Source organism: Bison bison, unplaced genomic scaffold, assembly GCF_000754665.1.
Source record: "Bison bison bison isolate TAMUID 2011002044 unplaced genomic scaffold, Bison_UMD1.0 scf7180017864312, whole genome shotgun sequence".
NCBI classification, from domain to species: Eukaryota; Metazoa; Chordata; class Mammalia; order Artiodactyla; family Bovidae; genus Bison; species Bison bison.
In genome coordinates this window covers 468,978-493,802 of record NW_011494884.1, presented here as the reverse complement: position 1 = coordinate 493,802, position 24,825 = coordinate 468,978, and the positions used below count along the sequence as shown (strand labels likewise).

The following is a 24,825-nucleotide window of genomic DNA, read 5'->3' as shown; positions in this document are numbered from 1 at the left end:
CCTTTCATAGCTTCCCTTTCATTGAATCAATCAACCTATTACTTACTTACATCCTTCAGATTCTGAGTGAGTGGACTTTAAATTACTTTCTGATGACCGTTACCTGTAAAGTGATGATCGGATCTGGAAAGCTTCCAGCCGTCCTCATGTAATTTTTGTGCCCGTACCACTTCCTGCCCCATCTCAGGGCACAGTCTCCATGGTTCTCATGATTCCGCATGTCTGGTGAGCAGACACTTCCTGCCCTTTTGCTCCAGACTTTCTTCCTAGGATGTTTGTCTATGCAGCCTTGGAGGATGGAACTCAGGTTTTCCTCTGGGCAGAAGGCTATTTGCTTGCTGAACAAAGGTCAGGCAGGCTTGCTTACTCCCCGCTGTGAAAGATCAGGGTCCCTCAGCTGCGACACAAGCCTCGGGTGGGTGCACTGTCCACCAGGACTGCTCTGCATCTCCCGTGGGCTTGGAGAGAAGGGAGCAGCTGTGAACTTGAACCTCATTCAGTGACATTTTGACTTTGTTGACATGTAATTGACATACCATGTAAACAGGTGCTCAAAGTGTATAGTCCGGTAGTCTTTAGTATGTACATTAGCACAATCAATTTCAGACCATTTTAATCCCTCCAAAAGGGAACTCGGCACCCGTTGTCAGGTACGTCCATCCCCAGAGCCCTAGGCACCCACCAGTTTACTCTTCTGTCTATGAATTTGCCCATCTGGGCATCCATATGAATGGAGTCATACAATATATGGTCTCTTGTGACTGGCCCTTTCACTTGGCACAGGGTTTTCAAGGTTCAGCCATACTGCAGCAAACATCAGTATTACATCTCTTTTTATGGTTGGATCAGGTTCTGTTGTGTGGATGGACCACATTAACATGTTTATACATCATCAGGTGATGGACATTTGGGTGGTTTCTACTTTTGATAATTATGAATAATACTGCTGTGAATGTTCACATTAAATTATATTTTAATTATTATGATGTTTATTCATTTAATTTTGTCTTTGTGGCACAGAGTGTGAAAATAGGAATTATCAATTGGGTTTTTCCAAAATCCTGTGAACTTGTTCATATGAAGCATTAATACATTTAACTCAAGAAAATATATTAATAACCAAAATACAGAAAGTATTAGAGCCTCTGATTCCAGTTATACAATCTTTATTATTCCAGTTAACATATGCTAAGTCTAGCTTACCCTCCTGTCCTATAAGCCAGTTAAACTTTTAGGAAAACTGATATGCCAAAAATTTGTATCTATCAATTTTCTTTTTATAGTTGTTTCTCATCCATACTAAACTTGGATGTTTATTAGTCATTCCAGTTACAAAGTTTTTCATGAATGTTTTCCAGTTCTTCCTACTTCTAAAGGGCTTATGTTAATTTCTCTCATCATTAACACTTGCCAAAAAAATATATTGGAAAAGTTAGAAAAACACTGGTTAAAATGTTAGCAACTCAGATTTTACCTGCTAACTTATGGATGCAAAGGTAATTTAAAAATACTGCTGCATACTGAGTGGAGTTTTCCCGTGTTGATATTTTAGCTGGAAAAACTACCACCGATGATGAGCTGGAAGAGATGCTGGAAAGTGGGAATCCCTCCATCTTCACGTCAGATGTGAGTGCTGGGCGGCTGTGTGGCCTGTGTGTTTGTATTTATACAGATTTTTTTTCTTTAACCTCTAGAAAGATCTTAAGTTCATCAGTATTTCTCCTCTGTTTTTGTTTTTCAAAGATTATATCAGATTCACAAATTACTAGACAGGCTCTCAATGAAATTGAGTCCCGTCATAAAGACATCATGAAGCTGGAGACAAGCATCCGTGAGCTACATGAGATGTTCATGGACATGGCCATGTTCGTCGAGACTCAGGTAATCGCATGCATCTTTGCTTCTCTGAAACAGAGCTATGGTTTGTAAAATCTGATATTTGACTCCAATCTATTGGGAAAGCCATTATTCTGGATCCAGTCTTGTAATTCAAAAACTGATTATACCGTTACTGCCGTGTAAGGCTCAAATGCTCGAAGCACCTTAAATCTTCAACAGTAGAGGACTGATTTAAGATATGGTGTGTCCATAGGATAAGCAACCATAGGTAGACAACATAAACTTTGTTCATGGAAGATTTTGAATGAAATGTGTAAATGTACGTGTTGGAATTTAAGTTGACATGAGGGCAATATTAAACCTTATATGTACATGTGTATGTGTGTGTATATATATATGGGGCTTCCCTGTTGGCTCAGATGGTAAACAGTCTGCCTGCAATGCAGGAGACTCCGATTTGCTCCCTGGGTCAGGAAGATCTCCAGGAGAAGAGAATGGCTACCCACTCCAGTATTCTTGCCTGGAGAATTCCATGAACAGAGGAGCCTGCAGAGGTGGGCTGCAGTCCATGGGGTTGCAAAGAGTCAGACATGACTGAGCAGCTTAACACTTCATGTCACTTCATATGTGTATATACACTTCTTTGTATAAATGTAAATATATATGGAGCATACGCCCTTATACTCCTGTATATAGTGTGTGTGGCATAAAGTCAGCTACATGAAACAGTACTCACAGAAGGAAAGAAATATTCCAAGCAGTATAGCAACAGTGGGACTATGGGAATTTTCGTTTTCTTCTCTAAAATATATTTTCAAGTTTTCTACAAGGAGCAGATATTAGAGTAACAATTTGGAGAAATATATAAAAGAATAAGCACCAGAGGGGACAGACTGTGACATAAATAGAAGCTTATACTTACTACAGTGTTCAGTACCACAAGCAGAAGGGGGCAGGTATGAGGAGACCCTTATGAGGGACTGCAGAAGTTAATGCAGTTTTTTAAGAAGATAAAATTTACTCAAGAGGGAGGGGGTACACACACACACACGCATATATATAAAATTATGACTGATTATTGCATTGTTGTACGGCAGAAACCAAAGCATCATTGTTCAGCAGTTTTCCTCCAATTAAAAACAGAAAAAAAGAACACACACATACACAAAAAAAGAACATAAAATTCAGTGTAAAATAAAGCCAGTGGTTCCAGTTAGGTGTGTGGGGGTGCTTGCCCCGCCTCTTGTGATGGTGAATAATGTCCTCTGAGACTTTTCAAGTGTGTGAGGCTCACACTTGGTCACTCATGGGTCGATGGGCCATTGAGTCCAGCTGACTGCCCTGTGAAGGCAAAGCCTTCGTACCAGAGCATCTTGGGATTCACATCACAGTCATGTCCTCCCTCCCATGGAGATTGCATTCAGGATCTGTTGTGGCAGGGGGGGGCCTCTGATGGGCCTGTTTGCTGGTTTCCTGGGTTATGTAAGGAGCACTGGGAAGTCCATCTGGGTAGCAGATTCATCCTCCATATTGCCAGCAGCCTTTGGAAGATTTAGCTTGAGGAACTTTGCCATAAAAATGTGTGCGGAGCTGAGGTGCCGTGAATTTGCAGTTGGGGTGGGGATGGGGCAGGTTCACTCCTTTCTGATTTGGGGGCGCCCATTGCCACTCATGGTCCCGAAAAGGAGAACTGGTAGTCTGGCTGCTGCCAGCTTTTGTTTTCACGAAGGAGACCAGTGAGACAGTTAGACCAATCTGAGTATTTTTGTCATTACTGCTACTGCTGCTACTGCTAAGTCACTTCAGTCGTGTCCGACTCTGTGCAACCCCATAGACGGCAGCCTACCAGGCTCCCCGTCCCTGGGATTCTCCAGGCAAGAACACTGGAGTGGGTTGCCATTTCCTTCTCCAATGCATGAAAGTGAAAAGTGAAAGTGAAGTCGCTCAGTCTAAAATCTAAAGATTTTAGAGTACCTTGGACTTTTAGGATTGTTCTATGCCAGATGTGTTAATCTCTACTAGAAAAATCGATATGTCAATGTATTCTTAGCTTCGTTGCATTGTTTCCTTTCAGAAGTCTGTTAGTATTGCATTGTATTGACTCATCTAATTCAAAATATGTTTAGTTGAAACTGGCTAGTATGTTGAAATGTGTGAATGAGTAAGTTAACTCTGCGTCACTTTCCAATGCTTTACTATTCACTGCTGCAGATTATGTCTGCTGGTGGACAGAAAACCAGGTAATGTGCTTTTCTCCCCTGATGCTTCAATGGGTTCACCTCTCTACATTTTTTTGCTCATTAATCTAGTCAATTTAATGGGAGACATAAGCTATTCCTAGTTTACTGGTATTTTAAAGAAATGACAAATATTGTCTACCCATTAGAAAAGAGGTCACTCTTGGGACGTCGTATGTTTGTGCGTAATAGTAAGTGTTAGCTTAGCCTAAAGCCAGCTGCCTCTCACTCACTGTGCCCATTTTAAGAGAGTGTTCCTATATTAAAGCACATCTCAAAGCCTACTTGATATGCCTTTAATTGTCAGCATTGTTGCCCATCCCTTTTAGTTCTTTTTGTAATGTAAGTTGGAATTTGATTACTTTTCATATTGGCACATTTATAATGGTCTCATCTTTTTGTAAATGTGAAAAATACTTCAGTGTCCATTCCATGCACATTACGTTCCTGTGGAAACTTTACTGCTGCTCTGTGACTGTCTTAAGAGGCACAGTTAGGTCATTTGAAAGTGTCCTCTAAGTTTGAAACTTTTCGTTTTAAGGGTGAAATGATCAACAACATAGAAAAAAATGTTATGAATGCTGCAGACTATGTAGAACATGCAAAAGAAGAAACGAAGAAAGCTATTAAATATCAAAGCAAAGCAAGAAGGGTGAGTTTGGTCTTTCAGAGTTGAAGTACGTTTTCCTCTGGATTTGGTTTCGCGTGGTCATACACTGATGCAAGCCTACTTTAAATGTATTCCGGGAAATAAAAACGTCTTACATTAATCTTGCATTTGAAAACTGAAGTAATTCTTTTTGCTGAAACGTTTGAAGTGTATCAGATAAGTTATGTTGACGGTGAACCCTGTCAGTTCTAAGTAATGATAACCCTTACTTAGGGTTGCCAAAGTTGGCCCCACCTCCCTTTCCTTGGTTGAATGGGTTTCAGTTCCACAGTTCTCTGTTTCTTGGGTCATTATTTGGAGGGACATATAAAACTCATGGGACTGGAAATTCTCCTAAAAATCATTGGTTACACAATTTATGCAGTGAACAGTTTATTCGTTAGGTTATTTGCTAATCCTTTGGATTGGAGGAAAGAGAATTGCTTGACCATGGACCTCAGATGTTATGTAGCACTCCCCACGAAGCTTTGTAAAGGAGTTTTAATATCTTCACAGTGAAAGCTTTCTAAGGAAACAGCAAAGCTACAGAGTTCAGTTCTGATTCGGGGACTGGAAAACTGTGTGTCTCTCCATGTGACCCGGCCCACCACTTGTTGGTTTCTTTCTCCCCAGTGTAGACGAGAGCGACACAGGGCCCCAGACCCCCACTTCAGTGCCTGTCCCCCTCCCTCCTCCTGGCAGAGGCCTTTCTCGGTGCCTGTCAGGGGAGATTTCCATGCGATGTCATAAAGGCCTAGTAAAGAGGGAGTTTCAGAATGTTCAGGAAAAACAAAGAGTCAGATTCACCTGTGACAATGGTCCATAGATGTTCTCAAATATGAGGCACATCAGGGCTTTCATGTCAGCCTGCAAAGCATCTCACCCTGCTTTCTCTTGGGAATATCTGTGTATTAATTATCTTTGAGATGTAAGACATGGTTTCTTACATTATTCTGTGTTACCAGATTTTGAAATATTGAGCCTTAAACTAAAGTGAGGTGGTGAGGTCCGGGTGTGACGTGCTCTGGTTCAGGCACAGAACGGACTTACACTTTAAAGCAGTCACTAAAAAAGGACAGGTCCCATCCTTTCTCCATGACCTGAACAGCAGGTCAGTGAACGTTTCCATGAGACATTCCCATCTCATCCTGATCTGGCAGAGAAGGCCTCGCTCTCGCAGGTGGCTGGGTCAGTATATTACCTGGAGTGGCCACTGGTCAGAACCTGAGGCTCATTTCGAAATTCATCACAACTTCTCCAACTCAAGGCCTGACATCTGAAACCACCCACAGCTTGTTCATCTCTAACTCTGCTGTTGGGTGTGTGGTCCTTGAGATGTTGGCCGTCCCCTCTCGTGGTGTCCTGGTTCCATTCCCAGGGCAGCCGGTTAACCCCTGAGAGACTGGATGACGCTAGTGGAATGATCTGTTTTATTTGGGGTGGCAGTTAAGTGAAGGACTTACCTGCCAATCGCAAACAAACAAGAAGAAAAGTGTAGGGGCTTAGGTCACTGATTTCCTCATTCACTGACCTGGCCACACAGCTCTCTATACATGAAAAAATAAATCAGCTGTATGTCTCAGTTCATTAGAAACTTATCAAAAGAATGTGGTCATGTGCTTTCTCATTGATAAAACCTAATATTTCAAGTTCTATAATAGTATATCTCCAAATAGTCTGACCTCATTAAATTAAAAATCCCTCTTTTGGACAACTTTGAAAATTGTCAAACAGTTAATCGATGGCCCATAATTTAGATTTTAAAACACATTCCAATGGATTATTTGATTTTTAAATGAATGATATCTTCTAATACGGCAATGTGGAATTAACCATGATATAATCAGCTTGCTTTTCTTTGACAGAAAAAGTGGATAATTGTGGCTGTGTCACTGGTTCTGTTGGCTGTGATTGCTCTAATTATTGGTTTATCAGTTGGCAAGTGATGATGTGGATAACGGCAGCATGCATGTCTCTGCCAGCACGGCAGTAAGTAACTAATCAACTAATCTGCTTACCCACTCGCCCAATTAGCTAATAGTGGTGCTCGCCCAATCCAGAAATACTGGAAAGTAACAAAAGCCTGCCAGCGGAGTGTTTGCCTGACTTCTGAATTCAGGTCTCTAGTCATCGTGTGCTGAGAATAAGCATTTGCTGGGTTGCTGTCCATTTCTAAACCAGGGTTGTCTTCCTGCTGTTTTCTGAAACCTCTGGATTTGTTTAGATGTGATAGTAGGGGTGGCAACAGCTCCTGACTCTTCAGGCTTTTGTTTTTGATCCAGGAAGACGCTTCCTCCTTATTGAAGCCCTTCTTTAGTGGAATAACTTTAGTAATGAGGATTAATTCTCAATGAAAAAACTAACATTTAATAATTTGTCTCATAAGTTTTAATTCTTAGAATAAGTGCAACAACTGAACGTGCTTTGTGAGCTGTATTTATTTGCTCACCATTTTACTATGGAATTAGAGGGAATGGGACGAAAGCTGTGAAGAACACTCAGTGGAACCAAGAGACTTTGTCTCACTTGTTTCCACTGGCATCATTGAGCTTGTTTTAAATGTGTCCACATTAAAATGAAAACTTATACTGAGTAGCATGGCTGTTAATTCTCAATTTAATGGGTTTGGAATACAAAAAATACTCAAAAGATATTCTCAATTTAAAGGGTTTGGAATACAAAAGATACTCAAAAGATATTATTTATTTATAGCACCTTTATTTTTATTCACTGCATGAGTGTCACCTTTCAGCAAACTTTGGGAGATTTGTGCTTTTCGTCTCTTTATGCATTTGGGATCATCCTTCTTTCAACTCTTAAGCTAGCATGCTGTCTGGTTTCTCAGAGTTGGACATACTAATTGTTTATTTTTAAATGTTTGTTTGGCATAATCATTGGAATTTATTGTATCTAGATTGTGACAACTAGTCCTTGATGAATTAATTATTTTATTGTGAAAGCAGCTGCTGGCTTGATAAACACTTAGTGCTGTATTAAAGAAGAGGTTTTCTTGGTGTAAGCATCTCTGCACTGAGCACGCAGTTGGCAGGTGAGGCTCCTGACATTCACGGAAGCATGGGCTTGCACTCGGAAGCTCCAGGATGTTGAGTTTGTTAGCAAGCCATTTTTTTCAGGAGGCAGAAGGAGCTCTGAGCACTCTTTTCATCAGGCAGGACGTTTATGTATCTCTCCATGCTTTCCTGTTACCTTTGCTGAACTAAAGATACATGTGATTGTCCTTCACTAATAATAATGTATTTAAAAACTATTTTTAGAATTCTTTATGAACTGTGTATAAACTCTGCATTTTCTTAGCTTTTCCTAGTGGCCATCATATGGTTAGTTGGATGTGTTTCCGCTAAAGATAAACAGAATCTGAGATCAGATGCTGTGACGATGCCGTTGAACGAGGGCAGGCTCCTCCCAGCGTGGTTCTGGGGAGCCCCAGGCTTGCTCTGTGCCCTGGGCCTGGGGGGCTGCTGTACCTTCATGCCTTTAAGCACGTGTGAACACAAAACACATCAGAGTGCTTACCAACAATTTTTTTTTTTTTAATACAAATGCAGTGCTTGGTGTCTTTAACTATGCTTTTGAAAAACTAATTTATTCTTTCGGCAAGTAGTTCAGCACAGCCTTCTCTGGGCCTGTAGGCACCATGTGGAGGGAATCTTGGTCCCCGTAACCTTGCAGCAAGGGCCAGATGCCTGGCTTTCTATCCGAGGACATGGCTGAGAGGGCACGTGGCCGTGATTTAGGTGTAGTAGGAGGCAGCTTGACTCGGGGTGTGCATGGGCCACCAAGGAGAAGTCCAGGCATTTGACTGGAGCTGTGAGCACGATGTTGGACGAGAATGGTCGTTCCATCTGTGGTATTAAGGGTGCAGGAACCCAGTCATGGTAGGATTCAGGAGGCATTTCCAAAAGCCAGATGTGCAAGCACACACCCATGTATGGTACCCAGAGACCTGGCAGATGCCTGGATGGCAGCGAGATGCAGAGCCGCCTGGTGGCTGAGGGTAACGGGCATATGGAGCAGTTTCTGGAGCTGAAGCGTGGTGCTGATGGGAAGGAGGGTGTGATAGACCAGAAGGAAAAGGTGTGTCTAGAAAGATGTTGAGAGAGGTTTGCAGGAAGACACACGAGGAGATGCCAGGATGGTTGGGACCAAGGCCTTGCTTTCCAGGAAATGTGCATAATATTAATAAGTGACCTGAAATTTGAGGGTGTGATGTCCTGCAGGCAGTGGTCGCTAGGTTCTGAGTTATTGACAGGGAAGTTTCCTGAGGGGCCTGGCCATGCTTGCCTTCATATATCATGCAGTGACTGATGGCGTTCTCGGCACTGACCAGTTTCGGCAGGTGTGATTTCTCAGGTGAAAGTGTGCCGTGTGTTTGGTAACCGTGATTTAAAATGACACATCTCTGCTGTTTACCAAGAGAACTCAAAGTCAGGCGGTGTGATATGCCTCTCATCTTTGTGAATTCCTCACCTTCTCCCATAGATGGTATTCCTAGAGAGACTAGATTTCTCAAGCCAGAGGTTGTTTAGCTTTTCAAGCATCCTGTGCAAGGATGCTTGTTAACTGGAAGCAAAAAGTTAAATGTTGTGTTGCCTTCCTCTGAGCCAAGGATGCAATAGAAGACTGAGTTAATGGTGTGTTGATTTTTTACATGCGTCTTACCTCAATGTAAAAAAAAAAAAGCATAAATAAGATTTTTTTCAGCAAATGAGAAATAAATCCATTTAAAATGATAAGATGTACAATGCATCCAAGAAACAATAGTTGGGATTTTACTGTGATCAATAGAAAGTGTTCGTTAAGAACCCACATAGTGTCAAGTAGACATTGTGTTTTACCTCCAGGAGTCAATGGTTATTGTTTTAATAATATGTATTTTAAATTACTAAATTCACTTAATTTAATGTATATGTGTCTGTAACTTTGTGCTGTGCCTCTGGAACTTCCCTTCCCCACTCCTCCCTTTTCTATGACCTGTAGGGGTTCTTTCTTGGTGATGGATTTTAAACCATCTCAAATTCCAAAAGAATTTTGTTAGGAAATGACATCATTGATTTCTTTCCTTTGCTATCTTGCAAATTAATAAATGTTTTTCTTTATCTTGCAGAAAATGATGTTCATTATTATCTGTGTAGTTATTTTGCTTGTGATCCTTGGAATTATCCTAGCAACAACATTGTCATAGCAACCGTATCCCAAGAGCCATTTGTCCTTGGAGTCAGACCACATCTGCAGCAAATCAGCATCCTCCCATTTCATGAATGAATCCTAGACATTGTGACATGTGGCATTGAGTGCTGATATTTTATTAGTGAATTCAAGGAGAGAGCACAACAGAATGTATTGTTCAGTGGAAAAAACAGAATGGATGTGATGTGTTAACCCAGACATCCTTGGACTCTAAATAACACAGCACAAACATTTAACAATGTGAGACTTATTTCAATGGCCTTAAAATAAGGAATCATTGAAATTTTCAATTTTTTTTTATATATTTCAGTGTTAAAAATATGTATGTGAATTAGGAATATCTTATGTTATGAAGTTAGTAGATTTCAGGTCTGAGACTTTCTTCCCTCTCCCAGCTAACATGCTCATTAAGAGACGTTTTTGTACTATGTTTCACTCATGTCTGTTTATGTTTGCAAAAATTATTTTTATTATCACAGAGCTGTTTTGTAAGATATCTATAAGTTTAAATGTTTATAAATTAATTGTTTAATATATTAACATCTTAATTTACTCCAATTTTATGTATTAACTATTGCCTTTTAAAAGAAGTAGGAAAGAAACGTCATGATATCAGAGCCATCTTTGCACAGTTGTTTACACAGTTTGCCATCGGCATAGAAAACATTGGTTGCGAAGTACCCCAAAAAGCCTTTCTAGTTCCTTCTGTTGAAATTGATTTATAAGGTTCAAATCTGCCCAGTACCCTCCAGGAAAAGCTCGATTATTGTACTCAGCTTCCTCTCTACCTGTTCCATTACCCAAGATAATAAATTAGTTACTGCAATGTAAAGACAATGGTCTCTGCTTTCATTCTTTACAAAATAAGGTTTGTGTTTCCCTGTTCACACTAATAATGTCTGAATTTAAGGTGGTGATAAAATCAAATTTTAAACTCAAGGGGATCATTCCCAGACATTAAGTCATTCTTACATGTACAGATCACCTGAATGTTCTTGTTACATACTTACTATTCTGCTGAACTTTAAAAGTTAATTCTCAAAGTTTACAGGAATCTGTAATTAACATTTGTATTACTTCTTAATTTTTTAAAATTATAATATGCTTTATATTTAGACTGTAAAATGTGCGAAATCTTACTAGCAAATGGGCATCTATATGATAGCAAGTAGTCAAAACTTTAAATGAATATGTGAAGGATATTAAAAATATAGTTATCTCTTGTTACTTCTGTATGTGATTGTGTAAGCTCGTGACTGTAATTTAACATTGTCTGGCTTGAAAACTAATATATAGACACGCCTGATTGCAAGCTGTAAGTGTGAATTACAGAACCGTTTAGAAGCTGTGCTCCCTCTTGAATACAGTTACGAATTTCACGCGTTCATACTTTTTACATCTGACTGCTTAGCTCAGAGTCAAGTCTGTATGTGTGCATTTTATTTTCTTGCTGGTCATCACTGTGCAGTCAGGATTCCTTTAGGAGTCTTCTGGCTCCATCATACATGTTTCTTAAATCTTTAGCCTGTCAGTGGGACAGGCTCCCTGGTGCTGCTTATGTTGATGGCATGACTTGTCCTGAGGGAATTTAACTATGCAGAGATCATGCTTGTGTCAGGGTGACTTTTGTACATCCATTGTCCATATGATTCCAGAGATCATGCTTGTGTCAGGGTGACTTTTGTACAGCCGTTGTCCATATGATGATGTGCACGCGTGGAGACACTTCATGCTCCCCAAGTGTCCCGCTGTCGCTTCAAGTGAAGTCTTTTTAGCCCCCACTCCTCATAGCAATTCCTCTTGTATCTCTTCAAGACATTCTTCCTGGATTTGAAACACCTACTGAATCTAAGTTATGAAACCGCTTCTTGATTTCTACTTAAGGTGTTTAAGTTGTTCACCAGGTAACCCATTTTGTATGTCTAAGCCTCATGTACCTATTTGACATCGGATTTTTAAAAATACATATACAGGTTCACTTGTTCCTTTTTAAATCATTTCTTGAAATGTCATGTTTACATTAAAAAAAAAAAACTCAAGAGAACCCAAAAAAGAAATATTTTACTTTCTGCCTTGTTCATTTCTGGAAAGATTTGGGGGGAGATATTTTATTGCATATCCATAAATAAATTGTTAAAAGAATATTACCTGTGGCTGTTATTATGTGTAATGATACAATGTAAGTTAATAATTTTAGGTGTTTTTGGTAAGTTTTTGATTATTTGGTGTTACCAACTTCTGTGGTTTGGCTGTCACATATTAAGAAACCCACCTGGTTTCTTGCTGTTGACAACAGATGCTAATTTAGGGAATTTGGCTTTGCATGCTTCTGCCAATTGGACATGTTTGCATTGATAGTTATTAACAGGGCACCCCCCTCCACTTTCTTATTAACTGGAATTTCCCTAATCCATAATCCTTACTGAATTCTAATCATGTGGGAAAGTGGTGTTCAAAATCTGGCATGTAATAGAAAGAAAAATAAGCTAGTTCTGGAGAACATCAGTTCATGAAGGTTGGACACCTCTCCACCCCCACTCGTGTATTACCTCTAACCTTCTCTCTTTCTTTCCTTTCAACCTGCAGTCTTGACAAGCACACTCAGTAATTTAGTGCCTTGGTTTATATTTTTTAAAGACTATGAAGTTTATCGCCTGAGTTTCTTAGGTTCACACCCTGGGGAGTTTCCCAGGGAGGCTGAGGAGGAGGCAGCCCCCCAACTTCCCTCAGAGGTTTGTCTGGGGTTCCACAGGGCACGATCACCACCCACCTGCCCGCTGCACCTTCGAGTTGAGAGAGAGATCTTCCTGAGGTTCGGACACCCACGCTGCTCCAAGGTCTCCACACCAGCTCTGTCAAGGGGTGTCCTTGAAACGGCTCCCACAGTGGACATGGGGGTGCTGGGGGGTGGGCAGAGCAGACATCCAAGGACAGGGCTGGGTTGCTGGGCCTCCGATGCCCGGGGGCCACCTTGTGGGTCAATGAGCAGTCGCATCCTTTCCAGGACCTCTTCCAACAGTTTTAGTTAATTTCTTCAATAAATCTAAGCTCACATCCTTTCAAGAGTTTAAATGGTGGGGCCCGCAGGTCACGGGGCTTGGGTTGGAAGAGCCTGGGTCACAGGAGGGACCCTGGGGGGCTCAGGGGTCAGGGTTGCCCAGGGATTTTGTCCCAGTTGTGGGTTGGGGCCTGGGGCTCCACGGAGATCAGGGGGCCTGGGTAAGGGTAGGGGGGAAGGCCAGGAGTCAGTCTGCATCTTCTCATGGCAATGACTCGTGTGCTTGGCAAGGACCCCCTGTGACAGCTGAGGCCTCCCCAGCCATGTGTCCCCCCCCGCCCCCTCTTTCTAGGTTACTATTTCAGTGAACACAGCAGCACACCCCCCACCCATCTCCCCCTCCTCCCCCTCCCCTACACGAAGGAGAACATCAGTGAGAAGAATCGACTCCAGAGGGAAACAAGTCCAGAACCAGCCTCTGGAGGGCAGCTGAGCAAAGCCTGGGGCTTTGCTTGGTTTTAAAGTGTGAAACCAACACGGTACGCACAGGACACAGTCTTGACCTCATCCAACCCTGGTTCCCGCCTTTGTTAAGATCCAGTGTTCGGTGTGGATGAGACAGCACATTTTGGGGTTTCAGTGCAGCAGGAGCTCTGTAGAGGCATCCCACGTCCTAGCCGCAGTCAGGGTGAAGATGTGCCCGTTTCCAGAGAGAGTGCCGTATGGACAGCTAGCCATTTTGTTTTCCTTTGAGGCAACATCCAGTTGTCATCTTCTGACTCACATCTCCTGAATGAGCAGATGCCTAAACCAGGAAGATGGTTACAGGTCCGGTTGTGGGAAAGGGGTAAGTTCCAGAAAAAGGTGGCATGATCAAGGGCAGGGCCATGCGTTAGTAGGTTCAGCCTGCAAGCCTGGGACTTAGGTCGACTGCAAAAAAAAAAAAGCACACGACCTGAAAGTTGAGAATGATGTTTTATTTGGTGGCTTTACCGAGGATGTAAGCTGGGTACAGCCTCTTAGATCGCTCTGAGGGACTGCTCCAAAGAGGTCGGGGAGCAGCCAGGATGTATATGAGTTTTCGCTAAAAAACATGTAGTCCAATGCTGAAAGGTTAATGCTCATTACAAAACCAGACATCTCAATGATCTTAGTGATTTTCTAGGGATGGGAAGATGAAAGAGTCGGGGCTCAGTGAAATTATTCCTTTAATATGCACCTTAACTATCTAGGGCCAGTATCCTGCTTTTCTCCATCCGAGTCCCCTCAGGCTGAGTGGCTGATGACGACTGTGGGCAACATTCATTGTTTACTAGAGTGGCAGGCAATATGTATTTTTAACTGACACATAGTTGATGTATGATGTTCCATTAGTTTCTGCTGTACAGCAAAGTGACTTAGTATATGCACATATATACATTTTTAAAAAAATATTCTTTCACATTATGGTTTCTCAAGGATATTGACTGTAGTTGCCTGTGCCGCACAGCAGGACCTTGTTGTTTATCCATCTTATATACACTAGTTTGCATCTGCTGACCCCATGCTTGCAGTCCCTCCTTCCCCAGACCCTCCCCCTTGGCCGCCACAAGTCTCTCTATGTGAGTCTGTTTCTGTTTTGTGGATTGTTGGTGTCATATTTCAGATTCCACATGTAAGTGATGTCATACTGTATTTGTCTGACTTACTTTGTAAGATAATCTCTAGTTGCATCCATGTTTCTGCAAATGACAGTATTTCATTCTTTTTAAGGGCTGAGTATCTTCCATTGTTGGAGAAGGCAGTGGCACCCCACTCCAGTACGCTTGCCTGGAAAATACCATGGACGGAGGAGCCTGGTGGGCTGCAGTCCATGGGGTCGCTAGGAGTCGGACACGACTGAGCGACTTCACTTTCACTTTTCACTTTCATGCATTGGAGAAGGAAATGGCAACTCACTCCAGTGTCTTGCCTGGAGAATCCCAGGGACGGGGGAGCCTGGTGGGCTGCTGTCTGCGGGGTCACACAGAGTCGGACACGACTGAAGCGACTTAGCAGCAGCAGCAGTCTTCCATTGTATGCCAGTACCACGTCTTTATCCAGTCTTCTGTCCATGAATACTTAGCTTGTTTCCACATCTTGGCTATTGCTGTGAACATAGGGGTGCCTGTATCATTTTGAATTAAAGTTTTCTCTGGATAATATGCCCAGGAGTGGGATTGCAGAATCATATGGTAATTACATTTTTAGTTTTTTGAGGAACCTGCATGCTGTTCTCCACAGTGGCTGCACCAACAGTGTAGGAGGGTTCCCTTTTCCCCACACCTCATCCAGCATTTTTCATTTGTAGACTTCAATGATAGCCATTTTGACTGGTGTGAGGTGATACTTTGCTGTGGTTTTGATTTGCATTTCTCTAATAATTAGTGACATTGAGCATCTTTCATGTGCCTGTTGGCCATCTGTATGTCTTCCTTGGAGAAATGTCTGTTAGTAGGGATGTTTTTATCAGAAAGCTGTGTCTGATATAAACTGGAGATCCCTGGATAAATAAATAGAAGTGCTTGCCACAGGACCCAGGAAACTGGGGGTGGCTCTCATGCTTTGGTTGAAGGGCAACTGCTAAGAGGTTTCTGTCCTCAGGAGACCAGTGTTCCACAGTGAACAGCTTCCTGTGGCCACAGCTGCTTTGTTCAAAATATGGTGACATGCTTCACGCACACCCACTTGATGCTCGTCAGAAGTCCTTCCTCCGGTAGTCAGATTGCAAAGCAGAGTAGTGAGCAGAGTATTTTGGGCAACATCTCCGCAGAGGTAACATCAGCCATGCAGACATCCTCTTTTTGGGGAGAGGTCTCCCGCAGATCTAACCTCACAGCAGAATTTCCCTGTCCATTTCCTGGGACCGTGACGTGTGGAATTGGGATGATCCCTGCAGCTGTGGGCATCTCTGGGGCTGTTCAGACTGGGCACTTTTCATGAACAGACACAATCCGCCAAAAAGTGAGTGCTTGCAGCAGTCAGACCACCCACCATGCCACCCACAGGGGAGAATTTGCCCACTTCCTCCACCTCTAAGAGGATGTGCCTTCCTGTTGGGTTGTCATTTTTTCATGATGCAGAACAGAGTCAGGGCAATGGGTGGAGAGAAGGGAAGAGACAGGAAGAGAGGGGGAGGGGCTTGCGTGCTGAGCTGATTCTAGCACATTCCATGGGAAGGAAAACTAGGGTGAAACTGGTGAAGAAACAAGGTAGAAAACAGACCCAGAGGCTGCTGCAGTAGTTGAACGGGAGAGTAAACCAAGAAAGAGGGACTGACAATTTCTGGAAGCTGGGTGCTAGGAAGGCTGCCAAAATCGTGACTCCCTGTCCACCGATGCCGAATAGAAATATGGAGACAGCATTTGGAGGAAATATGAGTGGCTTTTTTCTTTTTGCCAGGCAAGGGGGAGAACACAGCAGGCTGGCGCCTCAAGAACTGTGTCCCCCTCTCTGGGGAATAGGGAGAGGTTTTTATATCCTCATGAAGGTTTTGCATTTTTTTTTTTTTTTCTTTTTCAAGATTTCAAAACAACCACAGCTGGCATCGGGCAACTCAGCAGCCGGGTCTGGTATCCCTGAAGTTATCAGCCCGTGACTTTCTGAAATGCAGAATGCTACAAGAGAGGGTAGGGGGAGAAGGATGCCAGGTGCAGTGTATAATCTAAATGGAGTCAGAGTAATTAGCTTTATGATGGACAAGTCCAGCTACAAGTGTGTGTTAGTAGTAGTACTAACCAAGATTGCATAACTCTTCCAGGGCTGTTTGGCTGCTGCTGCTAAGTCGCTTCAGTCGTGTCCGACTCTGTGTGACCCCACAGACGGCAGCCTACCAGGCTCCCTTGTCCCTGGGATTCTCCAGGCAAGAACACTGGAGTGGGTTGCCATTTCCTTCTCCAATGCATGAAAGTGAAAAGTGAAAGTGAAGTCGCTCAGTCGTGTCTGACTCTTAGCGACCCCATGGACTGCAGCCTACCAGGCTCCTCCGTCCATGGGATTTTCCAGGCAAGAGTACTGGAGTGGGGTGCCATTGCCTTCTCTGACTGTTTGGCTGGTATGTGCCAAAGGCTGTTCACTCAATTCTGTTTTTTCTGTAACAGAAAGGATATTTTCCAGGGGAGGTGGGCTGGGGTGGGGAGTCAGTGAGAGGTTTCTAAGTGTGGAGAATTGGGTTCAGAAGGAAAGAAGATGCTCACAGGAATAGCCACAATGTCTCCAAATCTGAAACTCTTCCAGAATAAACAGTAGATTTAACAAGTAATTCAACAAGATTGTTATGGTTTATGAATGAAATGCCTGAAATCTTTTTCTAGAAGCATGACTAAAGATTGGTATTCCTTTTTATTCTGCCTGGTTCATGAGGAGCATCTTCCACGAGGGCCCTGGCACCCACACAGGTTACACTAGGCTAGGCTAAGTCCCTTCAGTCATGTCCAGCTCTTTGTGACCCTATAGACCAAAGCCCGCCAGGCTCCTCTGTCCATGGGGTTCTTCAGGCGAGAATACTGGAGTGGGTTGCTGTGTCCTCCTCCAGGGGATCTTCTGAACCCAGGGATTGAACCCACATCTCTGACGTCTCTTGCATTGGCAGGTGGGTTCTTTACCAATAGGGCCGCCTGGGAAGCCCTAGGTTACACTTAATTCTCTGAATTCACAGAACAGTTAATGCATTTCTTTTTCTATGATTTGCCACACTTGACTTTATATTTGCATTGTGGAAGAATGAATGAACTGATTTAAGGATAAACCCCAAGGCCTAGAGACACATGCAGGGGGACTGGGGAGTGGGGCTGTGGGGTGTACATCCCAGTCTCCTCACTGCAGCACATCCTACTCATCTTTTTACCCCCGTGATACCTGGGGGAGGTCCCCCAAGGAGTCAGCAGAACCATGATAGTCTGGGCAGAGCCGTGATAATTATCCATCTCCCAGCTACAGAGGGGATTGATAATCTATTGATAGTCTATGACCATTGCTTGTAAGCAAGATTCACCAAGGTCTTTGTGACCCTCCAAGGGATGGTTTATTTACTTGCAAAGAAGAAAGGGGCAATGGGGGGCAGGCAGTGCCTTCTAATCCCACTCCCCTCACCCTGCTAGGACCCTCATTTGTTTAAAATCCTGCTTGCTTACTCTCTGATGCATTTCTCTCTCTCTCTCTTTTTTGCATTGTTTATTTATTTGGCTGTACCTGGTCTCCGCTGTGGCATTCGAACTCTTAGTTGGGTCATGTGGGATCTAGTTCCCTGATCAGGGATCAAACCCAGGCCTCCTGCATTGGGAGCTTGGAGTCCCAGCCACTGGACCAACAGGAAGTCCCTCTTTGGATATATTTCTGATTAATGAAGGTTGATGCATCTGTAGGAAAGGAACAGTTCAGAGAAATAAACATCAGTGTAACCTGTGGTCCTCATTTGAGCAAAATCAAAGGTAAATGTTTTTGAGCTAATCAGATAAATTTGACTATGGAGTGCCTGTGAGATGATGATTAATTTTGTTGGATGTGACACAGACATGGTATTATGTTAATTACAAGTCTGTGTCAGTTTTAGAAAAGCAAATGAACCTATTGACACAGAAGAAACAGATTCGTGGACACAGAGAACAGACTTATGGTTGCCAAGGGATTGGGAGGAGGGAAGGACTGGGTGTTCGGGGCTAGCAGGTGCAAACTATTATATAGGATGGATCAACAACAAGGTCCTCCTTCTGTATAGTACAGGGAACTATATTCAGTGTCTATGGAACCCTAATGGAAAAGAATATGGAAAATACATACATATATATATATGTATTACTGAATCAGTTTGCTTTAGAGCAGAAATTAACATTGTAAATCAATTATACTTCAGTAAAAAAGACAGCAAACAAAAAAAGAGCACAGAGAACATCCTCTTCTCCACCTCTTCAAAGGACTGACAGCCTGAGTGTCAATGCCTGGGCAGTATCTTGTCTTGCAAGACATCAAAGGGGGAGGGAAACCCTTAGGCTTGTGAAATGAAAATATCTCCCACCGCATCAATAAACAAGAAATGTCACTACCATCAGCGATTTCTGGCCTCCAAATGTGAATGGGGGCTACCCAAACTGCGATCCAGCAGATGCTTCCACCCCTCACAGTGATTGCTGAGGAGCTGGTGAACAAGCAGCCTTGCAAGAAGCAAGGTGAACAAGGAAACATGATTGGCCCCAGGTAGCTGAGGTGCATAGGAAAGGAGTGAATTCAGGGAGCCCAGAGGCTTCCATCTTCCCATACATAGAATGCTAAATTCCTTCACTTGATACCTGATCTTTGATGTTCACTGCCTGCTCCCCTTGTTGCAAACTTGTGTATAGCCTCCTGCCTCCTTGAAGCAGTTTTCTCAGAGTTACTGAGATGTTGTCTCCCGGGCTTGGAGTCCTAAACCTTCCCACCAAATAAAATAACTCTCTACTTTCAGGTTGTAAACAGGCCTCTCTTAACCTCTTGCTGTCTTGTACTTTCTCTCCCATTGAGTTCTAAAAAAAAAAAAAATACAAGTATGATTGTTCTCAGTTTGGGAGGAATTCCTGGTTTGGGCACACATAGACATCAGAATCATGCCTGTGAATAGATGGGCTTTCTACGTAAATGCATTAATATGGGCTCAGCTCAGGGAACTGGCCCAGGACACCCTGAAACACAGCATCTGAGTCTCATCACTCTCCTCCCCAGTTCCATGAAAGCCGACTCAGGCGGGGTCTGAATTAAGTGTTGGCTCCCTAGGGCTGCATGAGGGGCCACTGGACAGGATTTCCTGTGACAGAGAAATGTATCTTTGCCTTTACAACATTGTATTAGTCTCTGGTGAACCACAAAATAATTCAGGTATACATAGATACGTATGTATATATTCTTTTTCATATTCTTCTCCGTTAGAGTTTACTATAACACACAGTTCCCTACACTATACAGTAAGATCCTTGTTTATCTATTTTATATATAGTAGTGTCTATCTGCTAGTCCTAAACTCCTAATTTATCCCTCCTGCCAAGTCCCTTTTGGTAACCATAATTTTTTTTTTTATGACTGTGAATCTATTTGTTTTTCATAAATAAATTTGTGTCATTTATTTAGATTCTGTATATGAATGATATCATATGATATTTGTCTTATCTGAAATACTGTGATCGTTTCTAGTCCGCCCATGTTGCTGCATTATTTCATCCTTTCTATGGCTGAGTAATATTCCATCATAATATCCATTCCTCTTTTGATGGACACTTAGGTTACTTCCATATCTTGACTATTGTGAATAGTGCTTTTATGAATATAAAGTTGCATGTGTCTTTTCAAATTAAGAGTTTTCTCTGGATATACGCCCAGGAATGGGATTACTGGTGAAAACCCAACCTCTTTTCTTTACATATAGTGTATACATATTGCATGTGTATGTATAGGTACACATTTATGTGTATGGTATTATGTTTGTGTATGTATACATGTGTATTTATATGTGTGTATATGCATATATATGTTTATATGTATGTACATGCTTATGTGTATATGTATATATATATATGTTTTCTTCTTACAGTAGGAACTGGTTTAAAATTTCTTGGTCTCTGAATCTTCCCACATATTTGTAGCTACATGTGACACCCAACATTTTCCCCTGTCCTGAGTCTTTCTGGAGGCACCACCCGGGTCTGTCTCACCATAATTGGAGGTATTTGGAAGATCTTTCCCAGGCACCTTGAAATTCCCTCACAATCTCTCTGGGAATCACCTTCCAGAGGCCACGTCTCCCGTCCTCACTCTGGGTTAGGGATGCACATGGGCCTGAAGACCTCGGGAGAGAGCTGTAAACCACCGAGAGCAGTGGGACCCGGGTGAGGCCAGTGGATGGGCGCAGACCCTACTTGGAGGAGTCTGCACACACTCACTCCTGCCTGCAGGGCCACCGTCCTGGCCTTCATGGTGCAAGTCCCTTTTACTTCTCTCTGTGGCCATTGTCATGTCGCCAGTTCCCATTACCCAGCACCCAGCACTGTGCCGGGAACAAAACATGTGCTGCCTGATGGCAAAGAGCCCATCGCCCGATGTGCAGCAGTCAAAACATGAGCCCCGAGGTTTGCGGCAAAGAAGGAGTGTGTTTGCAAGGCAGCTAAATGAGGGGACAAGAGAACAAGTCTCAGATCCTCCTCCCGGAAGGTGAGGGACTGGAGCACTTAAGGAATGAAGAATAAAGCACCTGGGTGGTACCAGGTGTGGGGAGTGTGGGGAAAGGTGATTGAAAAGATGGGCATCATCATGGTTCTGTGCAGGCAAAGCTAAGCAACATTCAAAAACATGCTCCTAGCACCGTCAGGCTGCCCAGGTGGCTTAGTGGTAATAAGCCTGCCAAATAGGGACATGGGTTTGATCTCTAGGTCGGGAAGATCCCCTTGAGGAGGAAATGGCAACCCACCACAGTATTCTTGCCTAGAGAATCCCATGGACAGAAGACCCTGGCAGGCTACAGTCCATGGGGTCACAAAGAATTGGACACAACTGAGCAACTGAACAAGATAGCACAATCTGAGGGCAGAGTTTTCAGCCCTTGCTGTCAAAGGTCACAAAGCGACACTCACACATGCCCAGTTGGAGGGTGGTTGGTTCCAGCCAGTCTTAACCAGATGCAGCTCGAAATTGGACACAGCTGACTCCAAATTCCTGGGGCACCATTCAGGGCAGCATCTTACTGTTCAGGCTATATGATGTTTGGAGGAGACGCATGACCTTGATCGGTGAAGGCAAGTGAAGTGGATTTGATGAATCATTACCCCTGGTTTCAAGCCCAGATAGAGGAAGGCTGTCGGCACAGACAATGTGCATCCCTTCCGGGACTGAAATGACCAAGGGGGCTGCTTGCTGGTTGTGCTCAGCCAGCAGTATTTCCAACCCTGGCTCTGGATGCAGGGCTGTAGCCCTGGGCAAGGTGGACGGAGCTCCTGCCTTGATCTGGGGGTCCAGAGAGGGAGGCTGACCGTGGGCAAGTCAGCCAGGGCAACACCCTTTCAGAGCGGGACAGAGGCTGTGGGGAAATGGAAACCTGGTGCTGGGAGGGAGAGTGGCCAGGTATGGTGAAGGTCAGAGCCAAGGCCACGCCAGGGCAGGGCTGTCTGAGGACATGACTCACCCCTCTTGGTCATCACAGAGCACCGAGCTGTGCTAAGCTTCCCACCAGCTAGCTATCTTACACATGGCGGTGTGTGTGTGCTCAGTTGCTTCAGTTGTGTCTGACTCTTTGTGACCCCGTGGACTGTAGCCCACCAGGCTCCTCTGTCCATGGAATTTCCCACGAAAGAATACTGGAGTGGGTTGCTATTTCCTTCTCCAGGGGATTTTCCTGACCCAGGGATTGAACCCGTGTCTGCTGCCTAGCAGGTGGATCCTTTATCACTAAGCCATCTGGGAAGCCCCATACATACATTAATGTACGATATTTGTTTTTCTCTTTCTGTCTTACTCCATTCTGTTTGACAGTTTCTAGGTCCATCCACATCTCTACAAATGACCCAGTTTGTTCCTTTTAATGACTGAGTAATATTCCATTGTATATATGTACCACATCTTCTTTATCCATTCATCTGTCTACTAGTTTCTTACAGGGCTCACTGAGTGTTGGCCATGGTAGGGGATGGCAGACAGCCCCAGGCTTGGGTGCAGGTCCTTTGTCCCTTAAGAAAGGAAGGGAAGCTATCATGGCCTCAAGGAAGAGCCTGGGAGCTGAGTGAGTTTGCTGAGGGTCCTGGTTGCTGGGTTGCTGTCAGGCCACAGCTTGTTCCACATTTTAGTGACGTCACATAGCCCAGGGGAGTGGTCCCTGCCTGGGGAGGGGGTCATGTGGAATTGTCAGGAGTCCTTTTCAGAATGCTAAAAAAACCTATCAGAAATGACATATTTACCTAAGATAAACAGAAATGACTCATTTATTTATCCTTTTAATCAAAGGATTGATATTTATGGGGCTCAAAATTTATAGGTATGATTGTTCTTCATCTCAATTTTCATTATTGCTCATTTCTAACAGGTTAGTATCTTCAATTTTGACTTTATAACACAGGTATTAAGACAGGTTTTTTTGTTTTTTCTGAATATGCAAGGGGAGAGGTTTGCTTCTTTAAAGAAAACTGAGGTCTCACAAGGGATGTAAAAGGCCTTTTAAATAAATGAAGATAGACATCATAATTCTGGGTGGAAAGACTGAATATTTCAAGAGTAAATTTTCCTCCAATTAGTTCTGAAAATGTTGCCCAATGTATCTCAAATTCATCTAGGAAGATTAAAAAGGACATTTCTGCCAAAAAAGAAATATAAGGAAAGGATTTCCCATAAATAACGTTGAAGTGTGTTGTGAGAAAGTAATAAAATAGATACTGTATTGGTGGCAGGATCGATGAGACCCATGGTGGAGAATAAGGAGCTGCTAAGATATCAATCTGAATGGAACTTTCCAGCAAAGAGTGTTAGCAGAACTTGATAACCTGTTCCTCTCCAACCCCGTGCCAGCCTGAGTCCGCTAGAGTGGACCTTCCTTAGACTGACCCATCCATGAATCAGAGCTAATGATATTAATAATAGTCCCTTCCTTGAGGGGGCAGGGATTGATTTTGAAAATATGAATCCTTTTGAAGGGTGCAGATAGTAAGCATCCAACAAGTGTTCTCTTTTCCACTGTACTTTGAGTTCCTCTCCATCTTGCACAAACTTTAAAAAAATAATTTTCTTTATTTTAATTTTTAATGTATTAAAAAAAATTATTTATTTTTGACTGCATGAGGGTTTTTTTTCCTCTAGTTGTGGGAGCAGGGCTTACTCTTTAGTTGTGGTGCACGGGTTTCTCATTACGGTGGCTTCTCTTGTTGAGAAACACCAGCTTTAGGGCTTGGGCTTCAGTAGTTGTGGCACACGGGCTTAGCTGCCCCTCAGCATGTGGAATCTTCCCAGACCAGGGATCGAACCCATGTCCCCTGCATTGGCAGGTGGATTCCTATCCACCTGGTCCAGGGAGGTCCCTATGCTGAGGGGCAGCTAAGCCCGTGTGCCACAACTACTGAAGCCTGTCCTCTAGAGCCCGGGCTCTGCCACAAGAGAAGTCACCCCAGTGAGAAGCCCGCACACCACAAGTAGAGAGTAAGCCCTGCTCATTGCAGCTAGAGAAAGCCCGTGTACAGTAACAAAAGATCCAGTACAACCAAAAATAAATGAATAAAGTTTTTTTAAAAAGAGAGAGAAACTCCCAGGAATTCATGCACTGTCCAGATTGTGGGTCGCTTTCCCATCTCTGTGCCTGCTAAGCTGGCTAGAGAGATGGGATGGTGATGCCACTTGGGCATCCTGGTGCCCAGAGCTGGGGAAACCCCCCCAAAATGCACACAGCATATTGGGGGTGCCTTCTCCCTCAAATCAGAAGGCCATTAGTAGAAAAGGGGAAATGCATGCTCAGGAGGAAAAATCAGGAGACCTTCAGTGGAACCTCAAAAGCCAGCAGCCTCCTGGGTAAGACTCATGTGGTCACCAGAGGCCCCAAACCCAGAAGACCCCGCACTAGGGGTTCAACACGCCGCAGTCTCTTTGTCTGTCCTGGGGCAGCCGTGACAAAGCATTGCCGACTAGGCGGCTTAACTAGCAGGAATGAATCATCTCACAGTGCAGGTGCCGCAGGGCTGGATCCTACTGGGGCCACGAGGGAGACTGTCCCGAGCTTCTCTCCCCTGCCTGCAGATGGCCCACTCCCTCCCCACCCCTGTGTTCCCCATGTCTTCATGCATCTCCTTCCTGCACCCTGTCTGTGCCCAAATTCCCCCGTTTTCATAAGGACAGCAGTCATGTTGGGTTAGGGGCTCACCCTACTCCAGATTGACCTCATCTTA

At 43.5% G+C, this 24,825-nt stretch overlaps 1 protein-coding gene across 5 annotated transcripts in view; it reads left to right on the top strand.

Moving 5' to 3' along the window:
- STX2 (syntaxin 2) overlaps nucleotides 1-24,825 on the top strand; it is a 74,782-nt gene that overhangs the window by 28,825 nt on the left and 21,132 nt on the right. For 2 of the 5 annotated variants that reach the window (XM_010852436.1, XM_010852435.1), the window contains exons 7-9: nucleotides 1,553-1,626; nucleotides 1,744-1,881; nucleotides 4,618-4,728. In XM_010852436.1, coding sequence (XP_010850738.1) covers nucleotides 1,553-1,626; nucleotides 1,744-1,881; nucleotides 4,618-4,728 — 323 coding nt within the window. Of the gene's footprint in view, nucleotides 1-1,552; nucleotides 1,627-1,743; nucleotides 1,882-4,617; nucleotides 4,729-6,590; nucleotides 6,715-9,850; nucleotides 10,766-24,825 lie in introns of those variants that run through there. The other 3 variants (XM_010852437.1, XM_010852438.1, XM_010852439.1) reach the window with 3 other exon arrangements.